This window comes from Hippoglossus stenolepis, chromosome 1 (assembly GCF_022539355.2).
Source record: "Hippoglossus stenolepis isolate QCI-W04-F060 chromosome 1, HSTE1.2, whole genome shotgun sequence".
NCBI classification, from domain to species: domain Eukaryota; kingdom Metazoa; phylum Chordata; class Actinopteri; order Pleuronectiformes; family Pleuronectidae; genus Hippoglossus; species Hippoglossus stenolepis.
In genome coordinates this window covers 24,338,161-24,365,948 of record NC_061483.1, presented here as the reverse complement: position 1 = coordinate 24,365,948, position 27,788 = coordinate 24,338,161, and the positions used below count along the sequence as shown (strand labels likewise).

Genomic DNA, 27,788 nt, shown 5'->3' with positions numbered 1-27,788 from the left:
GGAAACAATAAACCGTTTGGAAGACTTGATAAAATAAAGGTATGTACATGATATAAGTCTTATTTCAAGGCTTGCAGATTCAATGATTTCTAAATCACTTATAAAATATCATCTTTAAAGACTATTCATTAATTTTTTGTATTAGTGTGAATGTATTTTTTGTGTCTGCTTTGTCTGTCAAAGCACGTCTTTAAAGGTTCTGTATAAATAAAGTAATGTATTATTTTTTTTTTTTTTTTTTTCATATGTTGGTCATTAAAGTCCCCACACATCTGCCACCATTTTCAATTCTTCTGTGATGAATTAGGTAAATATCTCAAGTTAATCCTACATTTCTGGGCATTAGCTTGCCTATTAAAGGGTAACCTTCAAGACTTTTAACTTTTTTCTTTGTAGCTCAATATTTGTCAGAGAAAAACTGAACTGTCTGGATTTTTAAAAAATGACACTTGTGAGCACATGCCCAAATGTCTCTTCAGAGCTATGCTGTGAGGGCTGTCTGAGCTTCAGGCTGCAAAGAAGCACCTCCAGGATCTGTACGACGTGGCCCTGCATCTACTGAACTGATCAGTTGATGTAATTTCCTGTTGTGATGTGAGTTTGAAATGGAATATTAAAACTGTACTGGACAAATAGCAGAAAACAGCATGACAAACATCTCCAAGTGGCACTCTCTTATATACACATGTAATTTAGTGGGTTCAGTTCAGTAACAGCAGCTCCCTTGAGGCTTTTTATTATGTTCTCTTAGTAAACACATGACTCATGGAAGCTTTACTAATGCTAAGAGTATTATTTATAATAGGCTCAGACAGATATGAGCCTGACTGTCTATGGGGGGGGGGAGTATCTGTCCAATGTTAAGTTTATTTGAAAGATGTAGAGTCTATGAATGCAGTTAAATTTGAGTTTTACATTGTGGCTTGACCATGTACTTTCTAAAGTTGTAACCCTGTATCCTAAAACATATTGCTCTATAGCGGAAGGCTAAAGGACACGCAAAACTGTTGCACCACAAAGAGCTAATTGTGTAGTTCTCAAGGGCAATGTGTAACACAGCGTTTAAGTGTTTGTGTCCTGTTGGTTTCAAATGAATATTCCGTGAAATATTCGAGTAAACATGTTGTCATGTGCAGTGGTCAGTAGTGCCACCTCACAGCAAGAAGGTTCTTGGTTTGAGGTTCTTGGTTTGAGTCCCGATTCGGCAGCGGTCTTTCTGTGTGGATTATGGATGTTCTCTCCGTGTCTGTGTGGGTTTTTTCCGGGTACTTCTACTTTTTCCCACAGTCCGAAGACACACAGACTGGAGTCAGGTTAATTTGAAACGCTTATTTACCTTTGGTGTGAATGTGAGAGTGGATTGTTGTTTGTTTGATACACTGGCAACCTGTCCAGGATGTACTGGACCTCCTGTCCAATGTCATCTGAGATTGGCTCCAGCTCCTCCTGCATCCTTTCAAAGAATAAGCGGTACAGACATGGATCATAAAAAAATGTTATTTTGCACATTGCTTTAGGGGCAAATGGTTACAAAATCACAAATGTGGTCCTTCTGGATCCAACAATATTTTTTTTATCAAACTATTAGACAAAAAGCATTAAGTAATAAATTGTATTGGAAACTGGCCATTTTCAGACAATTGACCCTCACCCCCTCCAAAAAACCTATCCTGAAACCAGATTCACATGTGGTTAACACGTACTCCGTTTTCTGAATGACTGGCCTCGGTTCATGGATAATTACAGTGTGGCAGGTTGTGGAGAGCGTCCCATCTCTGCCCACTTCTCTTCATGGTTTATGTCATTGTTATTTTTCACATATTGTGCTGTTGCACTCTGCTGATATTCTATTGCTGTTTATTGTGCTTCTTTGCGTTTTGTTTCTCTCTTTCTCCCCCTTCCTATTATCTCTGTTTCTCACACTCTGGCCCTTGGTGTCATCTTTTTTTTCCTCGCTCTCGCTCTGCTCCCCATATCTTTCTGTCTCCTTGTCTCTTTTATTTTTTTGGCCCACCCCCACAGCCCACCAGGGTTTCTGTCCTTGCTCTCAATGTTGCACAAACTGAAGAACTGGTACATTTGTTATAAGACCAATCTCTGCCACTGAGCAAGGCGCTGGGTTCAAAGTGAGCCCTATTCAATAACAGAGCGCTCCCATAGAGCTGACGCTTTCGCAATGCACCCCCGGCCAAAATCCCGCTCGTCCACAGCCCTCATCAGTCGAACCTGCTTTTCATGCAACATCAGAGCTGTCAGTCGATTCATCCACCGAGGGTAGAACCCGGCCAAGTTCAGCTGCAGCAGCACAGTCTCATAGCACACAACACACTACAAAACAAGACAAAAAGACTCTGCTATAAAGGCAAGCAGCCACAGCAGGGGCAAGGTACGGCTTCTCACACTTTTCCATTGTAGGAATGCATTTCACCGACGCTGTGAGTGCAACGGTAAAATAAGATTAAAGTTTTAGGTCAGCAGCATCAAACAGAAAGCGGCACAATTGTGTTAGAGAAGCTACATAGTTTTAACCAGAGATGACTGGGCGTGGAGATGAACCTTCTGCAGCACACAGCAACACAAAGCTGCCCATCAGGACCACAGTCCATCCACCGCCCACCCGTAAATGACCTTCTCTAAAACTGGAGAGGAGGAGGCAAACTTTATCAGTCCAATATTTACTATGTATTCATATTTTATGAAAGTTATTATGTGATCAAGCTTTTTTTTCTTTCTCTACAACCTGCCCCCTCAACCTGCCTCAGATTCACTTCATTATTTTATTCCTATTTCTGCAGCTTCCAGTCAGCTTCAGTGGACCTGCAGCAATAAGCTGTTGTTTTAGATGCGCGCAGATGGACACTACGCTGAGCTTTCTCCCTGTACGATTGGGCTGTAAAGTTGTCGCTCTTTTGATTCTGAGCGACTTAAACCAAATTGTTTCACACAAAATAACAGGGCTAAAGGGTTCTTTCCGTACCGACTCATTTCATAGTACAATGAATATCCAATTTTGTGAACACCACTTTCAGTTAAACGGCCTCCCACTCCGAGTCTGACACCAGCTCTCTCTGGCTGGCTGCCATCGCCCTTCATGGCCCTATTCATTGTGTACATTAACACTTTGCACTGTTAGTGATTGCAAAAGAAGAGCTCCATGTCTCCATTTTCATTCAAGTGTAGACAATCTGGACGCTGCAGTTACAAACACTAGAAATACTGAAAGTGCTATTGTTCAGGGACTTCTTTAGGAAACGGAGAGGATCTTAATGCTGATCTGATAACAGCCCTCACACACTGAGCCTGCACCGTTCGGTTAGCGACACTGCTGCAGAGGTATAGCTGACCGGAATGCAACTACTTTTATATCTGGAAATAATATTTAAATCTTTCGCCACTTTCGCTTCTGCTTCTATGCAAAGTGTGGGTGGATTTTTGTGGATTTAAAAACAACTGAATGTTTGAAAACTAAAACAACAAAAGGATCACAGAGTATGACTAGAAAAAGTCAGCAATGTTCAAACTTTTGTCGGTTTACCATTCCTGACCCAAGATTTGAAAATCTATCTAACTGTACCTGATCTAAATTGTGTATCTTTATGTTATCAGCAAGCACTTTAATTAAACTGTCATTACTGCTGCTGTTACATTAACAATATTGTGTTGGACTCTGATGCACAATTTTTGCACAAGGCGTCCCACTTTTCTCTCTTCCACTTGAAAAAGTTGGATAAGAAGAAGCGCTGCTAGATTTTCATTATTTAGATTTGTTCTTTATCTTTTCTTAATGATGATCTACGATTTTAAAAAACACTTTATTTAAATTTCCCTACATGAAAGAAACTACATCAGAGCTGACACTATTGTGGGGCAATTTATGTGAATGACATTTTAATTTGATGTATGTTTGAATTCTCCAAACACAGAAAAAGAAATAAGCATCATCGCTTGTGACATTACTTTATTTATATTATTGTATTTTATTTTTTGGACTTATCACAGGTGGCTTTCAACACGTGAAAAGCTGCCGTACCCACACACTGCACTGTGTGTATTTTGCAGTGAGGAGGCTTTATGGCCGTCAGCTTTATGGTTTCAGTTCAGTCTCACTGCTCTCAACAGCGTAGTTGCTCTTACAAACCAACTGTAAACAACTTGCCCCGAACCAAACAGCAGATGAAGTTCGAGAGTAGGTGGTGAACATTGTGGGTCATTTTGAAGTGAAACAGCCAGATATTGACTTCAGGAGTTGGCAGAGACAAAACCCGAGCTAGAAGATGCTAAAAGAAATGCTAATGCAGCTCACAATATGTGCTGGATGCCTAAATAAGCAATTTAACGAGGAATGCAAATATTATACTGTGGCAGTGGGCCCTCTAATTGGACCTGGTGAGCATGCTGCAGTCACATCTGTGTCCAAGTATTTGTTTTTGTCTCTTTCTTTAACATCTGTCCATCTAAACATATCTGTTTCCCCTCTCTCTTACCTTTGCTTTCTTCCTTTCTTTCTCTCATCTGATTTCACTGGGGCTTTTTTTCTCCCTGACAGGCCCTCCCACCCTCATTCACACATTCACACACACACACACACGCACTGATGCGCACATCTCCCACTTCTCCCCCTCTGTCCATCTTATCTGGATCTCTACCAGCCCGGCAGTTCTGGCCCGTTGCCTGCCCTCCTCAGGGAACACAGCTGAGCAGAGAGAAAAGAGGAGCAATGCCTAAGGCCCAGCCTCCTTAGCCTTATCGTTCACACACACACACACACACACACACACACACACACACACACAGACAGTCATACAGAAATGTAGGGTTGTACATTACATTTGACTAAATTGCAATTGCAATTGTCCTGATGAGTCAGTTTTCAATGAACTGCAGGGTGTAATTAAATTGCATTTATTTTGTCTATTAGTGGAACTTTATACTGTACCGATAAACAACAGCATGGCAATGGTAAAAGAAAGCTTATTAGATGTATCAGCTCTCCTGATAGTGGTGACAAACCTAAAAGGTGTCCTTTTTTAAAGTAAATCATTGGCTGACAAAATCAGAAAGGCCTCGGCTTCTCTACCTGCAAATACAGAGAACCTAACAGTATTTGTGAATGAATGCAGCTTTACACTGGGTGATACTTGTTCCAAAAGTCAAGCTAAACTCCGGATGTGTCCAGACCAAAAGCGAGGTGAATTTTTGCCTGGTGTTGTTTGCACAAATCTGACCATTGGACTGCAAACAGCTCATATAGATTAACAGAGGAACTCCAGGCCTCTGTGTGATTTCCCTCCAGGTCTCTCTCCACTTTCTTTCGTCTCTGGATGTTGGACCTTTGCACAAAAAGTCAGAGGTTAAAGAGAAAATATGGGAATTGATTTTGGACACAGTTTTAGATTATATCAGGAAAAGTATGGTGTGGCAATAATGGAAAGGTTTTGTGTTTCAGTAAGCAGCCATGTCACAGATGTGCTTTTCTGATTCTATAAGTAATGTCAAAATGTCAGAGGGGGTCTATGGTGGCTCTGTAATTGATATTAGTTATTTTGCTTACTTTATGATCTTGCGTCTTTTAAATGTTTTTTCAAAACCTTAAACAAACAGAAAACAGGGGCCATAAAGGGGCCACAATTTACACAGAGGGGCCGAATATATGTCCAACAATTCATGATTCAGTAAAATGCACAATTAAGTAATTCCTTGTTTAGTATTGGCTATATAGCTTTGACCAAAGCCACACATCATTGAGTATATTTTGTATATCTGGTGGTTCGCTATCAGTCAAGTGGCCTAATTATGATGTGACATTGGTAGCTATATTCTAGTTTTTTTTTTCATATTCATCTTAATCTTTTTCTTACTTGAAATTATATCCATGTTCCTCTAGCTCTTTTGGGAGTAAGACTTCATTGTAATCTTTTCTGAATATTGTTTTTGCTCTCATAACCAGGGGATTCTTTTAGTCAGTGCACAAAACGTGAGCTGAACATCGAAAAATCTTAAAATTCTCTCCAGAAAAACACACAGTTGAAAAGGCATAATGAAGCTAATAAAGTTTCCAATAATCATTTCCAGTGAATGCATATTTACTTGGGTTACTTACCAATTTCCCTAACAAATAGAACCCAATTATATTCTTCCTTTCAGAAAATGTCAAAGGAAATCATTAGGAATAAAATATACCCATAAAACCCATAAAATTAAACATTACCATTTGGGGTTAAGAATGGACTCGGAATTATAATATTGTTTTTATGGAAATGCAGCATTGCTAAATGTAGAATTGCAATGAATCAGTTACTGACAATTAGGCATGAAAACACACACACACACACACTCATACTGACATGCAGAGCCATCCTCTCAAAGCTTAGTTAGAGATCTAACTTTCCTGTGTGTGTGAATGGTCGTAATGGAGCCTTTGTTACTGCTCCTCAAACTCACCGTGCTTAACAAGGCATTACAGCAGCTACAACAATCAGCCAACCTGCCCACCGCCAGCCTGCAGGGCAAACTCTAAACTCAAGTATGTACACAGAGACTGTGCTGTGAACACACGCAACCACACCTACATACACAACATGCACGCGCACATGATCATGACACACACACACACCAATGCACCTATACTCACGCATGCCAGCAGCAGCAGTGGGCGGTCCCCGGCGAACCAGAGACGCACTAATGGATAATGACAGGGTTTGACAGCAGGAGAGTGAGCTGAGTCACTCTGGGCGCACAGGCAATGAATAAAAGAACGAGAGTGCTGTCTGAATATCCCTCACTGACTGGATTTCCTTTGATACCATACTATTCCTGCCAGTCTCCCTCGGTAATCCTGCTCATTACGCTGTGCTGTCCCTCTATTCTGAGGCTGGCAGCAGCGGCCAGTGTGACAGCAGAACAGGAGGGGACAGGAAGTCGTCCTGGCCGACTCACCAGCGCCGCTCAAAGAGCCTGCAAACACAATAGTTGTATTGTCTGCGTCTTGATCTCACACCACCATTGGCTGACTCACAAACACAACTTATTAGAAATTAATGTTTCATGTCTTCAGCATGGCAGCCTCTGTTGTCCAAATAGTATGAAAACACAAGTGCAGCTGAGATCTATGTGATGTTTTTGTTGAAGAGTGAGTTTAGTTTTTTTACCCACCCCAAAGAAAAAAACACAGACTGTAGCTGTTTTGCTTGTGTGTCATCTGCTAAGAGGAAGACTCACTCTTTCCACACTGGAAGCTGTGAAATGACATGCACTGTTCAGTAAAAGGAACCAATTAAAAAGTTCTGTGAAACCACTCAGTCATATCATCTTGATGCTTTTTGATTTTTGGTTACTGCCACTGGACCGGCGCACTTTCAGACAAAAAAATGACTCGTCGTTTCACTCTTTGCATCGGCTGATAATGGGGAGATTGGCTCTCTGAACACTCATCACTGTGTGAAAGCTGCCAGTCATATCATCCTGTTATCTCTGGATGCATCTGCCCCACTGAGTTAGGTCCAATTTAAGACATCAGAAAGCCTGCAGCCCTTGCCAGCATTGGCTTGTTGTTCACAGGGCCGCACTTTTGCCAAAATCATCATTTGTATTGCTCCGGTCTGCTCTCCCACAAAGCGCCTCGGACACGAAGGGCTCTGACAAAAGGTCAGACGTCTAGTTTGTCTGATTAACCCACCACTGTTTTAGCCGGACAAACTTGTGAAATTTATTCCAGGATGCTCCGACTTGCATTTACCCTCCACCATTTCAGGCACGTTAAATGTTGAGCTCTCTCCATCAGTGTCACAATGACTCGTAAATGCTATTCCAATTATTCTGCATCGTCTCTGCTCGCTGTCAAATTACCAGCTCTGGTAGTGGAGCGTGGCTCTCACCGCACCTCTCTGGCATTTTCCCTGACAGTGAGAAGAAAGTAGCCTGAGAGAGCAGAGCGAGGAAGGGCTCGGGGCTCGATGAGCATTTTAAATGCTGAAACAGGTTAACAGATGCAGGGGAGAAGTGTGGGATCGAAGATGTTTTGCCACGGATGGTTTTCAGCAGATTTTCCAAGCAAGTGCGTAGTTTATGAATACCTATCAGCTGTTGAAACAAACAGAATGAACTAAAAATAGCTCGCAAACTGAATTCATGCTCCCTTAGAGGTTTATTCTGCAAGGTTTTGCACTCAACTGTTTAATAAAAACGTCTGCATCGAGACGTATATTGCTGCTACTGCACACACTCAGACACACACACACACACATATATATATATATATATATATAGACACACAATGACACAAGGTGTGTGTGCGTGTACTCGTTTTTGTTACCTCTTCAGACTATATGGTGGTTAAAGCCTAATGAGGCAAGATTAAGGTTAAGGGTTGATCTTACTTTCCACGATCTGTGTCCACTGAAAGTTGCAACTTGCATTTTTACACCTAACCTCTTAGATCAAGAAATTAAGAGAAGATTAAGATTATATGTTATAATATATTATGAAGAGGACTAGCAGAGTAACAATGCTTCAAGTATTTAATTACAGACACATTTTCAATCGGTATCTTCACCGGTGTGGTTGCTGCTTTTCATTCAGCTGTTGGCTGGGTTTTTTGGGGGGGGTGTTTTCTCCATAACTGGCAGTCAGCAGCATGCACTGTTAGCTGCAGCAAGAGCAAGCTGTGTTTCTTAAATGACACCTCTGCTCTGGGGACCTTGGGGCAACAGCCACCTGACGTGTGTAAGTTATTTCAGGCATAGGGGAGTGTCAGTCAGTGCGACAGCCCTTTGCAGTATATACACATGCACGCACACACACACACACACCTCTCATTAGCACAGAGCTGTAGAGAGGTTGAATAGGTTGAGAGTTGCTCTGTTCAGATGTTCATACACACTCCACCTCGGTGGGACGAGAGGCCTCTGTTTATTTTTTAAAAAAGGCTTTAAGAAGGACATTATTTCCCTGGTCATCACCCTGCAGTGTTGAGGACAGAAAGAAACCTGCCGTATAGTCAGTGGAGATGTAATGGCACAAATTTTGTAGGTGTATTGTTCTGTTTATTGTTTGGTGCTTTGTTTTATTGTTTTGCTGGTTATGAATGTAGCTGGGGACCAATGCAGAGGGCATAGCCAGGGGCAAAAGGAAATTACAGGTTGGAGAGTGGAGGCCATAAGGTGATGCGCTGAAGAGGACCAGAGTGGAGGGGAGAGACGAGATAAGACACTTGGGAGGAGGTGGGGGAGTTGGAAATAAAGGGCCGGCCCCTGGAGCAGGAGAGAATCAAGTTGTAGGGGATGTGTAGGCAAACAGAGGCGAGACCAGAGGCGAGGAAGGAGGAACAGGGAAGTGCTGGAGGCTAATCAGAAGTTGCTATGAAGGCCTGGGATGTCTTGTTTGTGCTGTGGTCAGAGCTCAAAGGTGAACCAGCAGGCACGTTAAGAATGCATGGCTCCGAGGCAAAGAAATAACGCTGTGGAGGAGTGAACCCATGGTGCTTGTCCTCTGCCTCCCAACTCGTAATGCATTTGCTAATGACAACTAATCAATCTGAGCCATTAACACCCCCGTGCCAATAAGGAAATGGATTATCTTCACTGGGGAGGGTTATATGACATCTGTATGAATCTGCTCATACAGGATTAAGGCATCTTGTTGTTTGACTAAGATTACTGACTGTTGACCAGATTGACAACGTTATAATCTAATACTCATCTTGTATGTTGACCCTCACTGAACAAGCAAAGCGTCTAAAAAGCACGAAAAGTGAATCCTTCAAAATGAAAATCGCTAAACCACCGGAGAGACTCTTCAGTTTGTTGAATCAACAATGTGGTGATGCCAAAAATATCACACCTGTCAATCACAGCCCCCACAATTCCTTTTTTTTGTCTTTTTTTTGTTTGCTGCTTCAGAAAGTTCACTTTCTAAACTCACAAAAAGTGTCGACAGATACATTTGAATCCTCTCTCCTGATTATATAAAATTCTATGACCGGTCGCTATGAAAGTAATCTAAATGGAGCATAAGTCTTGTTAGCAAGGAACGGAAATAGGCCCAGGTTGTGCAGCCACGTGTAAAATCTGCAAATCTTCCTCTTCTCAGTCACAGTTTTGGTATACTATATGTCAAAGTTTTAATGTTATCATGGTAAAAAATCTTACTTTTATGACTTTATATATACAAAAAGCATTCTTACATTTGATACTTTATATATAGAAATAACCTTCTTAAATGTATTACTTTATATACAAATAAAGTTCTTACCTTTATTATATATAGAAATAAACTTTCGACATCTACATTTACTTAAATAATTCAGAAATTGTTTTGTATTGGCAGAAAACAGTAAGCCTTAATTCCCATTGTAGAAGATTTGTTTGTTGTGTAAGTCCATGTGATGTGAACAGATGTGAACTGCAGGCGAAGGGTTAACTCTGGAGCTGCTGATCAACCAGTGTGCCGAGGCCGGTCCCCTAACTATTCACTTAGCATTCAGCCACGCTCCCTGTGTTTTACTCACATGTCTGGACTCATCAGTCCCTGCTGTAATCAGTAGTGTTCTGACAGGAAAACAAGGGGTGTGTAAGAGAACGTGATGCTAACTCAAATGAGAGGACAGGGTAAACAGTGACAGGGCCAATTCCTGTTTCCAATCTCACTGCAAATAGAGGTGAACAGGGGAGCGCGGCGGCTTAACGAAGACATAGCAGCATCCGATCACAGCACCTCACTGCAGCGCCAGTGTACCAAGAGGTCACGATGAAAAGACTTTGGCATTGACTTTAATCTAGAAGAAATTTAAAAAATGTGGGGGGAAAAAGATTTAAAAGAGGTCATCAAACAACTCATTTGTCATCAAAGCAGGTGCACCAAGCCTCAAATGTCAAGAAAGGAAAAAGTATGGATTAAGGAAAACGGAAGTTTCTCCACAGAAATACACGGAGAAGGACTCTTCTACCCAATAATTAAAACCTCTTCCTTAATGAGACGCAAATGTTCTTTGGAGATGATACTGAAAACATGTCTGCATGCAGCTGTCCATGATCCAGCAGCGTAAGGAATGACCGTCCCCAACCCTTTGTTCCTGCTGCGTTGAATCATGCTGAAGAAGCAAGTTTATAGATCTTTTTGGAATTTTCATCTGCTGTGTATTTATTCATTTCAAATGTAATATGTAGGGAGAAGGGGAAGAAAGTCCCCCCCCCCCTCCTGTGTGTAATTGTCCTGTAACAGCAGGAGGGAGGCAGAGGCAGCAGAATGAGTCGTCACACTGATACTGGTGTGTGCTTTCCAGGTTAGAGCAGAGGAGGGGAGAGTTAGTAGCTGGCGAATTTTTAGGAACTCGTTTTGCATTTAGGATGAATAATTGAATGGCTTCATTAGTTCACCATAGCCTATTATTTTACAGCTGTTTTTTCCAAAGAAAGTGCAAATTTTCAGTGGCTGAGACGTCTCACCCAATGGCTTTAACAGACAACACGAAAGCAAAATCCACACAACGGAACCACAACATAAGTGAGCGACAATGGATGTGGACGATACAATGAGTAGACTTATTTGCTATAGTCGAGTCATGGACATATGAGTCAAGCAATAATCTGGACAAATCAGTCACTGCTTAAAATGTGATACTTGTTAGTTTGAGTCATTATGCTACAGGTGCTTGAAGCACCCAATAAAGGAAAAACACACATGTACCACAACAACTCAACAACTTTTCACTATCGGCAGCTAAAAAAAAAAAGCCCCAGAAAGTCATTTCATTGCTTCATTTCATTGTCACTCACTTCCGTTGTGGTTGTGTTTCATTCATGTTTCCTCGTAATGCACATGTTACACTTTTACTAAAAGTATTAACCATAAGATAAAAATTGTAATCCACAATTAATATAACGGGAAATTGGTTTCAGTGGCTAATTGGTCTTGTTTGTTAAATTACATTGAATTCTATGTAAAATGACAAAAAACACACAACCTATTCCTGAATGTATGTATCTGTATTTGTAAAAAATCTCTGCAGAATAACTATAAGTATTTTACTGTGATTTGACTGTAACTTTTGCTGCCAGACTTTTCACCTTACATTTTTTATTTTCTACCGTGTATAGCAGGAAGATTTGTCGCTGGTTGTTTTCTGATGACTGGAATCTTTTGTTGACAGCACTCGTCAGTGTTGATGGCGCGCTGGTTGCAAATGAGGTCACCGTCTTAGGTGACGGCAGGATAGTGATGGTGGATGAAATTGGTTTGTGTGAGGGCTGACAAGCATTTCCTTTGTCTGTGAGACCTTGAGGTGAAGGAAGGAAGGAATGGCGGAAAAGTCCATTATTGATTTTTTTTGACAGGCCACAACAAAGTTAATGAGGACTCCAAGGATGCCTCTGTCATCTGCATATGCAGACAAAAGGTGCGCTGTTACCCATAGACACATCCCTGTGTGCACTGGTGATGGTCACAGGGGGGTGGGTCAGTGTGTTGTCAATCCCTAGGTCTGTTGCTAAATAAAGTATGGATCCAAAGGACAAGTGGATAAAGGGAGTTGGCATTGGTGCAGTTCTCAATTCATCAGGTTTCATAGCATTTAATATCGACCTGTTCCAGACACTGGCCTTAATGTTTGTGCATGTTACACAGCGTATGACGAATTTCTAAGTTTTGACAATTACATTTATTCGGATTGCTTCTATTCTCGGGTGGAAAAACTATATGGGGTGCATATTTACTTCCAACATGGAGGTACTGATTGTTAGATAGTTGTTACCAGACGAACTGCTCACTACAAATAAATGAAAGGCCTATTCTCATCGCCAGCTCCTACACGTTCACCTGTAACATTTACTTCTTGAGTCGTACTCGAATTTTATTGGCATCACTTATGTATGTGCAGGCAGACTCTCTGATAAAGGGGGGTTTTAGATTCTTTATGCTTTCCAGCAGAACTACCTGACGTCTTCCACCAGCGGGCCAGTAAACCACGCCGTGGTCTGTTCAGGGTCCGCTCCAGCCACGCCAGGCTCCGAGCTCGGCCAGCTCAGACGCTGTCGTATGGTTAGTGAGATAGTGAAGAAGTGTCCATGCTCTGTGTCACTCTTTGACTGGAGACCTGTCTTGTCTGGAGGTTTGTTGGGTTGCCACCTGCCGTCAGCTGCCGTTGCGCCTCGGTCTCTCAAGTGTGTAGCGCCACAGGGTGAGTCGAGTTGTCCACCAAAAAGGGAGCTAGCCCCACCCCTGTGTCAAGTGTCAGCCTTTCCCGACCACCTTGCTGCTCCACCTCAAACAAAGCTCCTAATGGGTCATAATAATAGTAAAATCACTCTTTTTATTTGGGATTTAAATCTTTATTGTAACAACTCAAGAAGTTTTCTGATACATGGCTTTAGATGTCCACAGCAGGAGGCCTATGATTATTTTTATCCTACATGCTGAGAGTTACTCTTACTACCTCCCTGTGACTATTTTGTTCACACATCCATCTGTAAAGTTTGGTTCTCTTCACAGTGGGTCTGTTGTCTCTTCCCCTTTGAATCGTTGACTCAGTGCTCAGGCTACAGCAACATCAGAGCCCATCACTCCTCTCATGTCATCATCACCTCCGCCCAATCCTCCTCTTTATCCCGCCGTGGCTCAGCGAGCTCCCGGAGTGCACACAGCAGCTCCGCCTACACATTTGACTGTGTGAACTCACAAATTTCAGGCTTCGATGCAGAAAACTTGACTGAAACTCCACTAACATTCTGGTCTTTTTTGTATCCCATCAACTTCCCATTGTCTTTGGCAAGGGAGTGGTTTGCAGGGAGGAAGTGCTGCAGTGTGTAGTCTTCGCCGAGGTCAAGAGCGCCGCAGCATCTCAGTAAGACATGTGCCAATTAAAACCTCCTGCTCCTCGTCTCGGCTGAGATGATTCACTTAACCCCTCGCCGCTGACAGGTAGCATTTGTTTACAAATCCCTCCTCATGCGAGTCGCTGGGCCCCATCCTCTGAGTGATACTAAAACAAGCCACCTCCCACCACACCCGCTCTCCGACTCGCTCTGTTTCCATGGTAATCTGCCCCGGGAAGCCTTTGCATTTCCTAACCTTGAAATTACCCCAAGTAGGATCTACTCTGAGAGTATATTGTTGTCAAAATGAATTGTCATAAGAGTAATCAGTGCCACATTTGATACCCCCTTTCAGCAGAGTTCTATCCGTGCAGTTCATTATTTTCTCTCCTGCTGTGTTCAGTGCCAAGTGCTACCAGCATGAGGAAAAATATTCAAGATTTGAGGACTTTATTGCCCCGCAGAGGCAGTTTCACTTTTCTATTCGTTTTTGTCCCCAATTTTGGCTCTATATGAAGAATTTTACAATATGTCCGTAGAGAGGAAACAATTCAAATTACCTCGACTTTTTCATTTAATTTTCTGATTGCAAGGATCTTGTCTGTAGAAAATGTGCTCCATAAGGATAAATCCTTTTTTAAAGTGCTTTTTTGAGAAAAGCTCTGCTGGGATCAAATGTTTTTTTTATACATTATGATTATATCTTGACAAACTAATCATATATACTACTTTCTAATGTAGCTATAATGAAGCATACTTAACCCCTTCATGAACTGATATGCAGGAGTGATCAGTAGTTATGCTCAGAGTGATGATGCATGAGCAGAGCAGCTGCACTGCCTCGGAGCAGGGAAGCAAAGTGCTCTGAAAATAGAGCAAAGGTGTTAATTCAGCACCATAGCTTCACATCATAAATAGTCCTCCACCGAGATCCGTTTTTTTATCTCGCTGAATGTTGATGTCGTCTTTGTATGCTTAGCCCGTGCTCTGCCACAGACTATTATGAGCCAAAGCATTTGTTATTTATGGTTGGTTCGCGGGATGTGTCCTCTTTTTTCATTTGAATTTCAACTAATGAGAGAACACATTCCGGGGCGATTTATGAGTGTCTTTCCCCCAAACACTTAACCTTCCTGTGGGGTCAGATGTGAAAACGGAGCCTATACATGGCTCTGTGTGTACACCGTGTAATTCATGGATTTCACTAATAACTCCATCCTTGCCTCTTAGGGGCAGTAAAAAAGGAATTGAACTGAGACGGTCTGAGGACTTTCAGGACAGGGTTTATATTTATATATTTGTTTCTATTTATACACAGGACAGGCAAGTTAATACACACTGAAGCCACTGTTTATCACATTGTATTTAACCATAAAAATGACACACATACAATATAATTTCTTTTTAAATCAATGCTTCAGTTATGTACAGCTCTGATCTGTGACATTTACAGATGTAAAAAAATAAAATAAAACACTTCTCAAGCATAAATCTATAGCCTGCAATTACCCTGTGTTCATAACAAACAGTAAACACTAATACACTGCAATTAGGACACAGAGGCAGGCAGAGAAATGTCAGATGAATACAGAAGCTATCACCACGCAGACTGCAGCAGTAATGAAACAGCTCTGTCATCTGACCTGAGAGGACGACGCCACCGCTCCGACACTTTATGACCTTTCCTAGGTGACGTGCCGTCTGATGCCAGTCGACTGCTCATGGCACTTCATCTGTGAGTGGTTCAGTTTTCAGATGAGGGCAGTGGGAATCTGAGACTTACGTTTTAGAAAATGTTTCAATGGCCCGATACCTCAGTAAGTGGAGAAGTAGTGTTTAGTTATTTACGACTGGACCAACTCTCCCGCAGATATATGGTGCTGTGCAGTGGGAAAAAACTACAGAGCAGCATCTCTGCTACAGTTGCACATAAAGATGTAGCCGACTGCCTAAATTTGACTGTCAGCCAACACCAGTGTTTGCAGTGGTTGACAAAGTGTTAAGGGCGAGAGGTAATAAGAGTTGTGTCCGTAACTTGTTTCCACTGCCCTCAAGTGGCCAAAGTTAAAAAGACATTGGAGGTTTAAAGTGTAAAAGCATAATTCATCCAACAGTCCTCATTCTGCTGCTGAATGTCCCCTGTGAGGGTTGTATTCTTATAAATGACATATTTTTTGGTTGTTATTATGATGACGTTACATTAACACATAAGAAGCAATATTGTGGTGGTTCGAGGTGGAGTAGCAGATAATTACCTTCTGTAATCTAATATAACAAGTGAAGGCCTCAGCGGTTTATGATGACAACCATGACCTGCAACGTTCAAGCTCCACCAGGGAAAGTTGTTGCATCACTCTCTACCTCAGGAAGTCATTTCTGTCTGTGGTCAACACACTTTATAATTCCTCCCTCAGAGTGTCAGTCCCTGAATTAATAGACCAGCCCTGGACTTTTTTCACCCAGTCTGAACATTACATTACACCATCACACCAAGTTATCTTCTCTTGTATATACTGTATTACTGAATAAACTATAGTTGTACATATTAGTATTTGACTTCCTTTTATATATTGTGTAATGTTTTTGCAAACTTTATTTAATACACTTATCTTTATTTCTATTTTTGGCCGAAGCGACTGCCACAAAACCCAATTTCCCTCTGGGATCAGGTTATGTTTTCAACTCTGTCCCTTTGTTAGACTTTTTTGTTCATTAGCAGCATTACACAAAAAATACTAGAACAGCGCTTGTACTTTCCACCACTAACCATTGGACATCAGATGTGAGGTGCAGAGTTAAAAGACTGGACAGATTGTTAAATATTCAACAAGTATGATTACTATTTATAACTTTGATTATTATTATTAATCAAAATTAATCAATCTAATTAAATACAGTGGCTGTTGCATTAATCTGTTCTTATACTAAATCCTATACGATTGATTGAGTGCGGCTCCATGGTTACGACTGAGCCAGTGGGATAACTCTGTTTCCTGGTGTCCTGCGTGTTCGTTTACAGTACATCTAATTGGTCGGATTAAAGCTGAATTCATGATTCATTCTTGGCCAATACTGTGTTTTGAATAGCAAACACCTTAGAAAGTCTAAAAACCTTCCAAGCATTCTTTCATGAGCCAGTCTTCAGATCATAGTAGACGTGTTCGGTCTGTCGAGAGCCTTTCCAAGCACGACTCCAAACCTGAATCATTGATTAGTAACCCATCAGCTCCGCCTTCCCCCACTAGCTGTCTATGGTCCGGTCCTTGTGGAATTCTGCACCAACAGAAGCTACTGTTTTATCTCTTACCACAACAAGTTAGAACATCAATGAACCAGAGCTTAAAGCCTAATACCTCGGTTCCTCAGCGTTTTTCCCTCTGATAAACCACACCAGCGTGCCAGAGCCCTGTGTTCCCACACAGAGTCAAGTGGAGGAGGAGCATGCATGTGTGCAGAGTGCAGGTGTGGGTGGTTTGTTAAGGTAGGGGGGTGCAGCTGGTTTGGGTCACATTGGCTCAGTGTTCTGAATGACTAACGAAAGGTTGACGGTGGCGCAGGGTGGTCTGAACAGTGGGTTGCAGGAGGACGTGTCTCGCGCGGCTTCCGGGACCCTCCTGGCCCGTCTCTGGTTAAAACTGAGCATTTAACAAGTTCTTTTCGAGCACTGGGGCCACAATCCTTCACTTGACAAGCTCATTATTTCACATTGTTTTTGTGCTTTGCTCCTCCTCGGCAGCGGTGGCAGACAAAAGGATGTTTGATGTGTGTCTCTGTTAGAGACTTGTACAAGGGACTTTGAGAGGGAAGGATGTTAATGGATCCACTAATGATGTAGCCCCTGCTTATGTGGATCCTTGCAGTAAGGCTGGGACGTCTGCATGAATATTCACAGGGCTCTGGCTCGCAAAGAGAGGTGGGCGCTCAAGGTTGCTTAGAGGGCAACTGAGGACAAACCTCAAGTGTTTATTCTGCTTTTATAACAGCTTCCATCATCAGAAAAACTGAATAAAGTACCTGACAAATACCTGATCAAAGTAAAACTTATCAGAGGAATTCTTTTGATCTGCGCTGTCGACATTTTGTATAAGTTTAATGGAGGACTTCAGATCTTCAAAATAACAGAATTTGACATTTAACGTCTGCAGATAAAAACAACTCCAGCTTTATTGCTGGACTGTTTCTCCCCATTAGAGAATTCCCCATTGGTGCATTTATTCTTAATCTCTCCTTTCCTGCTGCTGATCATTTTTTTTTTCTTTAATGCAACCAATATGTATTCAGCCTCTCAACCAACTTCCAACTTGTATCCTGAATTGAACATTCAGTTTTAGACAATCTGTGGGAATAATCTGCATTTCTACTGTAGTTTCTACATTTGTGTGGAATTACCAGGATGAATTCCCTTCATCCCACTGGATAAAACATCAAGTCTTAACAATTTATCAGTGTTTCACTGCGCAGCAGTAAAAATCAATAGCGTAGTTATGCTGAACGGAATTGACTGAGTGTGAAATTGCAATCAAACTGCAACTATTACCCTCGACCAAATAGATACTAAAGAGATAAATGATGTTTACAAATCCCAGTGAAATTCAGTTTGCATTGTTATATTACTTGTTTCAGTTATACTCTATCATGGAAAAATGTTCTTCTCATGGAATGTAATTTTGTCTCGCTGCTTGAGAGAATATTGCCTTTTCAGAGCCAGAATTCAAACCCTGTTTGTAACTGAGTCTAAGACGAGACTCACCAAATCAAATCTCAACATGTCACATTCATTCTCCCAAGAACCTTAACAAGAAACCTGTCAGAGCGCTGAGCAGCCCAAGTAAGATGCTGCACGCTCAATTCAATGCCATGGCTTCAGTCTAAATTAGCCATTTTGCATTTCTTCCTCCTGTTCCTCAAACATTTCTCTTTGCAGAACAAAGGATATGAATAAAGTTCATATATTCAATGAACTAAATACTCCAGTGCAGTGCCCATTGTAAACCTGCTTGTTTGGAATGGGTTGATTACTTAGCCTGTGGTAATGCTTCTGTGCCACTTTTTTATTGTTTCTGTGCTGGTTGTGTGCAGAGCATTTTATAAACAGTCTATACAGTGCAGAGTGACGTCAGAAAACTTTGTGTTCAACTGCCTGGTTTATCTGCAATGACGATTTTATAGTCAATGTTTTTCATAAAATTAAACTGAATCTGCTTTATTACTGTTCACGCTGGTGGTTTATATGTTTGAAAGATTTATCGAATCGCTGATATTTTTGTCATAATTTGCATTTCTCGTCTATTACTGTTAAGCAATAGACACAATTTTCAGAACCAAGTTCACAACTTTTCAAAATAAAAGCTCTGCAAGTCTGCTCGGCATTAAGCATTGCAGCAACAAAACCAACGTTGTGCTTTTACTTTGAAGACAAATTGCCAAACAGGAAGTTATTCTATGAATGTTGTTGCCATGATGAAGATCAGCACTATGTCTGTGTCAGTCTGTATGCGGAAATACAAATGATCAAAAAGATCTGGCAGTGGTTTTGACCTGATGTTTGACCCAGTTTCCGATGATGTAGTAGAAGACATGTTCAAAGGCTAAAGGCACACAGACTGCTACAGAGTGCTGGGTGTTTATTTTTGTTCATATTGAACCTACCATATGTCCAAATCACACCCTCCCTCACTAACTTCCTTCGCTTCCGTGGACCATTTACAATACACATGGCGAGTATGAAAGAGGAGAAGTTGAACGGTTAGCGAGGTTTGCGTTCCACAGACAGACAGACGTTTGTGGAATTAGGCGCCAGATATATTGCTTCATGTGTTTCTATCATGACGTCTGTCAATGATTCTGCAGCTCGGCACAACAAAGGGTTTCTGCTCCGCTTGAAGCTGCGACACAGAATGAGATAGTGTGAAAATACAGACGTGGACAGCTGTGACAAACTTGTAACCAGACAAAACACCTCTTAGACTCAACCAATTAAACCTTTGGAGATTTCAATTACCACCTTGATGGGGTTTTCAAGATCGATAACAGAGTGTGTATGTTGACATGATGGTCAGAGCTGCTGGTGCGACTCACCCCCTTATCCCTTCAGAGCAGGAGACACAGAGAGACCTTTTCCTATTGTTCGGTTTGGATGTGTTTCCCTGGCAGTGGCATCTGTCTGTGCTGTGATAAATATTCATGCGTCTCATATGTGCCAAAGTAAACAGATAGCAAAGATGCACATCCTATACACGAGCCATCATTAGGGTTAGGAGATCAAATAGCACAGCGGCGCCCAAACAAGATTAGAAAATGTCACACGCCACCTCCTTAGCCCAGCCCTCGTCTTATTTCCTCCTCCTCCTCCTCCTCCTCCACCCGCTCTTCCTCCAGTGTCTCGTTCAGAAGAATGAAGACAAGATTCAACACACAGAGCCAGACAGCAACACAGGGCTCTCCAGCGCATACTAATCTAAAACAACACAGCATCTGGGCAACGAGTTTTATTCCCTCCCCACTGAGGCGTGTTAAGTGTTGAGATAGGGCTCTACAGATCTCATCACTTAGGGAAGGTTGTGGCCTGCATCAGCCGCCCTCCCTCCTCCGCCCCGCGTGCAGGTTCCTATCACTTCCACCCTCAGATTGGAAGTGACATGCCACTCAGGCAGTGGTGTCTTTGCTCCCCCCCATCAGCAGCCATGCAGCCCCACTCAGAGCTGTCAGCCTGATTACATATCAGCTGAATGGGGCGGGGGGAGAAGGAAAGGAGATGTCCAGCTGGAGACGGACCAGTAAACATGTCGTCTGTCCTCCTGCAGCACATCTGCCCGTACTCACAGCACCTGTCTACAAGGCTCCCACAAAACCAATCTGTGTCTCCATCACTCTGCTGCTGCTTCTGCTGCTGTTGCTCTGGAAACTCAGCAACCTGCTCCGTCCTCCTCATCTGTCTTTCTTGCACATTTTGCATCTTTCCCTCTTTCTGTCTTTCTTTCTCCTTATCCGTCTTTCTTCTGCATGCTGCATCCGTCTTTCTTCTGCATGCTGCATCTGTCTTTCTTCTGGTCTGCATCTTTCTTTCTTACTATATTTAATTCTTTCTTCCTCTTCACCTGTTTGTCCTCTGGTCTGCATCTTTCTTTCTTTCTTTCTTTCTATTCACCTGTCTCTCCTCTGGTCTGCATCTTTCTTTCGTTCTGTCTTTCTTTCTTCATTCCTCTTCATCTGTCTCTCTTCTGGTCTCAATCTGTTTTTCTCTTCTTCTGTCTTTCTTTTTGTCATGATGCTGCATCTTTCTTTCTTTCTTCCTCTTCATCTGTCTGTCCTCTTTTTTTGGTCTGCATCTTTCTTTCTTTCTTTCTTTCTTTCTTTCTTTCTTTCTTTCTTTCTTTCTTTCTTTCTTTTTTTCTTTCTGTCTTTCTCTCTCTGAATATTTTTGTTGTCGCTCATTCCATACAGGTACACAGAGCCACCTGTCTTCTGTCTGTGGACTAGTAAAGCATCAGGGGTTTGCCAGTGAATCAAAAGTTGACATGCTAAGTGAATGGAAGCGTTCAATTACTGGAGCCTGTGATGCATCCGAGACGCCTAACTCTCCTCCACAAGGACACAAATACATGTTGTTTACTTAAGTGCTGATTTTCTTGTCTCTTTTCTCTTGTCTCTCCCCAGGCATGATGCTTGGAAGCACTCCACGGCAGTCCAGAGAGGTACGTGTTTACTCTATTTTACTCCCAAACACTGATACACGCAGGCCGCTCCCGCTACTGTTATCTATTGCAAAAAGAAGTGATTGTCAGCCGTGTACCTCTCAGCATGCCTGATAGCATCTGTGTAGAGAGGCTGACCTCATGCGGTGAATTCAGCCAGTCAGACTTCAGTGAGTAAACGCTCTCTGTTGAGCCAGGCCTCGGTTCCCCGGGGTGTCATCACACTTAGAGTTGTTTTTCTTTAACCTTCCACTGTAGAAGGTTTTCTCCCACATTTTTGGGGGAATTTTCATTCATTATTAAATTCTACTACGTTAAAAGTGGCCTGCATTTATAACTGTGATCATCAGTTCCTTAAAAATGTTGAATAAACTGTTCTGTTATAGCTACACTGTTATAATAAACAATTACAGGAGGTAAAATGTGTCCTAAATTTCTATGTATCATTATAAAGTCGTCTACTGGAGATTTGAATTAGGCCTTGACATTAAAACAATCTATAAACTAGGTTTCTATGTCAGACAGGCGGCACTTTTACTCCAGTATCTTCTCTCGTCTGACCCCTGCCTGCTCCCGTCTGGGCCTCGATCATCAGCACCAATCAGGAGCTCACATCAGTGCGAGCCCTGAAGAACACAGGGTTTGGTGCACAGTTCACTGTCCCGTGCTTGCCTTGCTCATTAAACACACTGGGCTGAACAACTCCCTTCGTTTTTCCCTCCAGATGTCCCTGCAGATGAAAGAATATGGCCATTTAAGTCGGCGGGGTGAGCCAAGATTCACCTTGTCCGTTGTAAAATTAAAATTATACATCCAGTCCATTGGCTTTATGATGCCATTACATTATTTAATTGAAATAAAATGGCAGAATGCACGATAGCCTTGGGCGCCATCTGACGATAATCAGACAGTGGATGGTTCCAATTGAGATTCCCCATTAAGTGTTTATAAGACATTTATATGATATCACAGCTCAGTTTATTGATAGGTCATGAATGGCATTGGGCAGTTTGTGACATTTGAGTGGAACAAAGTTAGGCTTTTACTGAAGGTGTAGGGAAATACCACCATCATGTGGTCTGTTTGAGTACTGAAGAAACATGCAGGGTAAATGTTTTCTCTGGTAATATAGCTCAGGTTCATCACCTTTATTAGGTCAAAAGTATACATTTTATGTTCTTACACAAACTGTGAGTCCACATTAACGTATTAAATAATTAATGTTTTGTTATCTCAGCTACTGTCTCTTGTCATTAGGTTTTTTTGAAACAACTATTTATACATATATATATATACCATTTCTATAGTCATGTTGTTTACCATTCCTGCATATATACTTTATATACTACTCTATAAATGTATATATATGTCTACGTTAATTTCAAAATCTCAGTTTACATCCTCATGTAGTGAAAGGGGTATATTATGTTCATATTCTCTGTATTTTAATTTATTTAATGTATTGTATTTTGAATTGCCTATTTTATTATATTTTTATATTTTCATGTATTCATATATTTTCTTATCTTATCTCATCTTATCTTATAGACTCTTTCTACTCAGGACAGAGAAGGAAGTAAATCTGACAACCATCAAGCAACAGAAGGCATCTTGTCCAGCCTGGTTCCTCCAATGCAGTTCCCACACTTTGAGAGTAGCCGACAGACAGCAACCCCTGGGTCTCCAGAACAGGACATAGACCCCCATCATGTCTCCAAAAGACAGCGCAAGCTGCTGAAAACAAGTCCCCAGATCAGTCACACCACCAATAATGTTTCCTCATCCTTGACTTCTTCCTCCTCAGGCGTTCTTTGCCCTGAGACCTGGATAAAGCTTCTCAAACAATTGGAGGATCGCAAGAAACTGATGAAGGAAATATGTGCTAAGTACAAAAGCAGCATCTCCAGGACCATCACACGGCATCATGTGAAATACCTCTTTGTGGTGGACAAGTACAAGTTGTTGTACTGCCAGGTGCCCAAGGCGGGCTGTTCCAACTGGAAGAGGACTCTGATGGTGCTGGCAGGCCAGGCCTACAACACTCAGAGTATTAAACATGATACAGTCCACTATGACCACCGCCTCAAGAAGCTCGACAGCTTTGACCAAAAGGGTATCATGCACCGACTGAAAACATATACCAAAGTCATGTTTGTCCGAGAACCCTTGGAGAGGATGGTGTCAGCTTATAGGGACAAGTTTGGAAATCCAAACAACTACTACCACTCACTGTTTGGGAAACCCATCATCTCCAAGTACAGGGCCAACGCGTCCTTGGAAGCACTAAGGACGGGCAATGGGGTCACATTTAAGGAGTTTGTCCAGTACCTGCTGGATGTCCACAGGCCCGTGGGAATGGACATCCACTGGGAGCAGGCCAACCAGCTCTGCAACCCTTGTCTCATAGACTACGACTTCATCGGAAAGTTTGAGACCATGTATGAGGAGTCCGACTTTTTCCTGCGATTGATCGGGGCACCACAGAACCTCACTCTGCCTAGTTTTAAAGACAGGAACCCAACCGAGACGAGGACCTCTACGCAGGTCACACAGAGTTACTTCTCAGAGGTCAGTATGATGGAGAGACAGCGAGTCTATGACTTCTACTACATGGACTACTTGATGTTTAACTACTCCAAGCCTTTTAAAGATTTATATTGACTGACTTCCTATAAAGACTCTTGAAACACAGTTACATTCCACCATGTCTACATCTCTACCATCTAGCTCTACATGGAGGAATCTCTATCCGTCTTTCAATTTTTTCCACATCTGCTCGTCCAATCAACTTCAAACTTTGGGGGGGTGTTCCTCAGGATCCAAGGAAGGGCAGTCTGTGCCATGAAGAGTTTTTTGGATGAGTGGTTTTCGAGCAAATTGACAAAGATTCCTCCTATTCTTTCTCTTTTAAATCGAGACACAACCCGTTGATGATGTCAGGGATGACATCGCCAACGGTCACGTTTTAGCTTGACGGGCAGCGCACAATGATGGTTATGAAGTTCGATCACACAATGACATGGATCTTTGCACCTGACAAGAGAGATCAGAAAAAACAACCATGTAAAATCTGCTGTTTATCCTCATTTAAAAAGATTATATGACAAAGGTTATGTTCATGTGACGTATTAAACCCACAAAATTGTGCTGAAATACAAGGTATTTATTCACTAGGTGTGGTGAGATATAATTTGAAATTATAAATGTTATGTTTCAAAAAAAGTTTCTTGTTGTTTTGCAGGCTGTAAATTATGCCTCTCTGTGAGTCAAATAGAAATTGCAAATTAAATTAAATTGTATTTTATTTGTATAGCGCAACACTGCATACATTATCTCAAGGCACTTTACATTGTAAGGGTCGAAACCTTACGAAGGTGCCAGACATTTTCCCATCACATTCCTAAATTTATACATGATTTCATTATATAGTATTTTATGTGAGCCCCTATACCATAAGAGTAGCCACACCCCAACATGTCAGATTATGCTTTCATTAGTTTTTGACCTCAGATGAGGCTCATGTATTGATGGACACCCCCAATCACCCTCAACCACCATGTACATGCAAACAGTTTTTCTTTTATTTTGAAATATTTGCACTTACAATTTGACTTACAGTAAGTTGGCCATCAGCATACCTCTATGTATCGATACCTGATAATACAGATATTTCTTGTAAATGGTTTTACTAAACGTAAAGTGTAACAGAAATGAAAACACTTTAAAAGAGTAAAGAGTATAAATCTTGAAAATGTGTACAGTGCTGCCCACTGGGAAGCTTTGTGCACTTAATGTAGCATTTTTGTACTTCTAACTTTGTCGGTTAGGTTTGTGCTTTAGTCTAACACATTCACTGCTGTAAGACCTCCCCAGCCCCATCACTACTAGTATTTACATGGGTTGTCATATGCAGGACAGCCAGGTACTCACAGGGTACAACGTGTTGCTGCCAATCATCTCTTAATATCTGTTAGTAGTACAGAACAATTACTTTCTGTTGACAGCATTGGCAACCAAAAATGAAAGAACGCAAAAACAGGGGTTTATATTTGGTGTGAAATATAAACTAGTGAAATAATAATAAAGAGAGTGGCCAAACTTCTCCATGGTTCATACCACACACTCTCCAGACAGCTCTGACTTACAGAGCTCACACTCACTCCCTCTGTACGTATCACATCTCTTCTACTTCACTATAAAGGCTTTTTTCTGACACTACTGTGTACAATTGTATAATGGGCATTCAGATGACTGTATATTTTTCTATGTATTTCTAAAATATACATATATATATATGAATATATATTCAGTGCTTCTTGGTGAAGGTCTGTTTATTTCCTTTTTGATGTCACTGTTCTTTCAATAATACCACTATAGAGTGTTGTGTAACTGAAGAGTTTCTTTCCAAAATAAAATATCCACTACCTAAAAACCTGCACATCCCAAGAACATAAATGACTGAATACAATAAGTGGTACCATTAAAACTGCAGAAGATTATTAAACCTGATGGATTATAGTTACCACTGGTTGCTCTGGAGGTAGCCAACCTTTTCTTTTTAATGAAAATGGATATATATAATTTTGGAAAGTAGCTCTTTCATTACTTATCCCTGAACTGTTTGGTATCTCAATAGAATAGAAGACCCTGTACAGATGAGCTGCATTCCACCTAGTTACTCATCCTGGCTAACGACATCGTTGCCAATAGCAACACCACTATGTGCGTCTGTATGTGTGTGTGTGTGTGTGTGTGTGAGTATGTGCAATACTGAATACGCTGTTTAGATGCTTTACAATCTTTTTTCCCACATTTTTTGGAAGCATACAGTATATATGTATATATATATACACTTTGCAGGTATGGTATCCTGTGTCTAATGTTGCTAAACTGGTATATTCCCAACACACCACCCACCTGTGAACTACTTTCTCAAGCTCTGACTGTAGCAGGTCAGACCACACTGTGATCACACACAATGTGCACTGCAAACTGCAAAAAGACTGGCAATTCGTATAGGTCCTAAGCCTTCAAACTAAAATATTGTTAAATTTGGCATCTTTACATCTCTTTATGTAGGGATGTATGTAAGATACTTTTACAGCTGATTTAATATGAAGAAAGAAGAATCTGAACTAAATATGTACTGTATAGTACAATATACTGAATGCAGGCTTTAGCCTAGGTGTCTCCAAATAAAGGATGAGTTTGAATCTTCTTAATTAAATGTGATGCCAAAAGAATGAATTGAAATACCATGAATGCAAAAATAATCAGATAAAACGGCTACAATAAACTGGATACAGATATTATAGATATTATTACAATGTAAAGATGACTTCAATCTGCTGGGATGCTGGGAACAACCTACAGTATGGCTGGTCTCCAATAAAGTAGTCACTACACTTCACCACTCACTCAAAATGTGTTTTATGTAACAAAATACTTTATAGAGTGGTTTTGTTTGCCTATGAGTAAAGGGAAATTTATATCATTTAAATCTATACATGCTATAATCAACTTTTGAAGACCTCTAAGAATTCTGGTGGTATAGCCCTTTTATGGTGATGGATATTGTATGAACTTTGTCAGTATAGTGCGTTGGCTTTTGCAATCCCAAAATAGTTTCGGTTGTGGTCAGATTATAGCTAATATTACTGGCCAAAACAGCTTATGCATTATGATGAGTATTGCTCCTGCAAACACGACGTAATTCGCTGCCCCTCAGCTAATAAAGCTTTCTTGGTATGTGGGTGTATGGACAGATTTATCAAAAGCATAATTACTGTAACAAGTGAATGTATAACTGTTTATCATTGGTGCAAAAGTGTATAAAACATGATCTTAAGCCCTTTGCCTTATTTTACACTGCCAATCAAATGGTGTATTTCAGGAAGACATTCTTCAGGTGGTTATTGTTTCTGGCTGATGAGTGTCTACTAATAAACTGTCTTTAGCATTTTCACTGTGTGTCCTTTCTCTTTTTTTCTTTTCATGTGTTTAGTTTGCATATGTGTACGTAAGACTCCACATTGTTGCCTGAGAGTCTGCAACATGTGGCTGTATTTTCAGCATGTTAGCTCGCCAACTTTTGCTTATTGCAGCTAAGCACAGTATGAGGCTGGTGTTTATGTATTATATACATATATATATTATATTATAAATCTCAAACTATTGAACATGTATACATTTGACCTGATCATGGTGCTTTGTAAAATTTCAGGGAATCCCCAAAGTGGTAACTATCACCCTGACGGAGACATGAATGTATTAAACAGCAGCCAGTGGT

The 27,788-nt window shown here is 41.2% G+C and overlaps 1 protein-coding gene across 1 annotated transcript in view; it reads left to right on the top strand.

Annotated features, from left to right (window-relative positions):
• The window catches only part of LOC118111836 (carbohydrate sulfotransferase 8), a 173,389-nt gene extending 145,925 nt beyond the window's left edge, over window positions 1-27,464 (top strand). Inside the window, exons 3-4 of the mRNA XM_035160563.2 lie at window positions 21,462-21,499; window positions 23,048-27,464. Of these exons, the coding sequence (XP_035016454.1) occupies window positions 21,462-21,499; window positions 23,048-24,160 (1,151 nt within the window). The 3' untranslated portion in view covers window positions 24,161-27,464. The remainder of the gene's footprint in view (window positions 1-21,461; window positions 21,500-23,047) is intronic.
• Window positions 27,465-27,788: the final 324 nt, after the last annotated feature.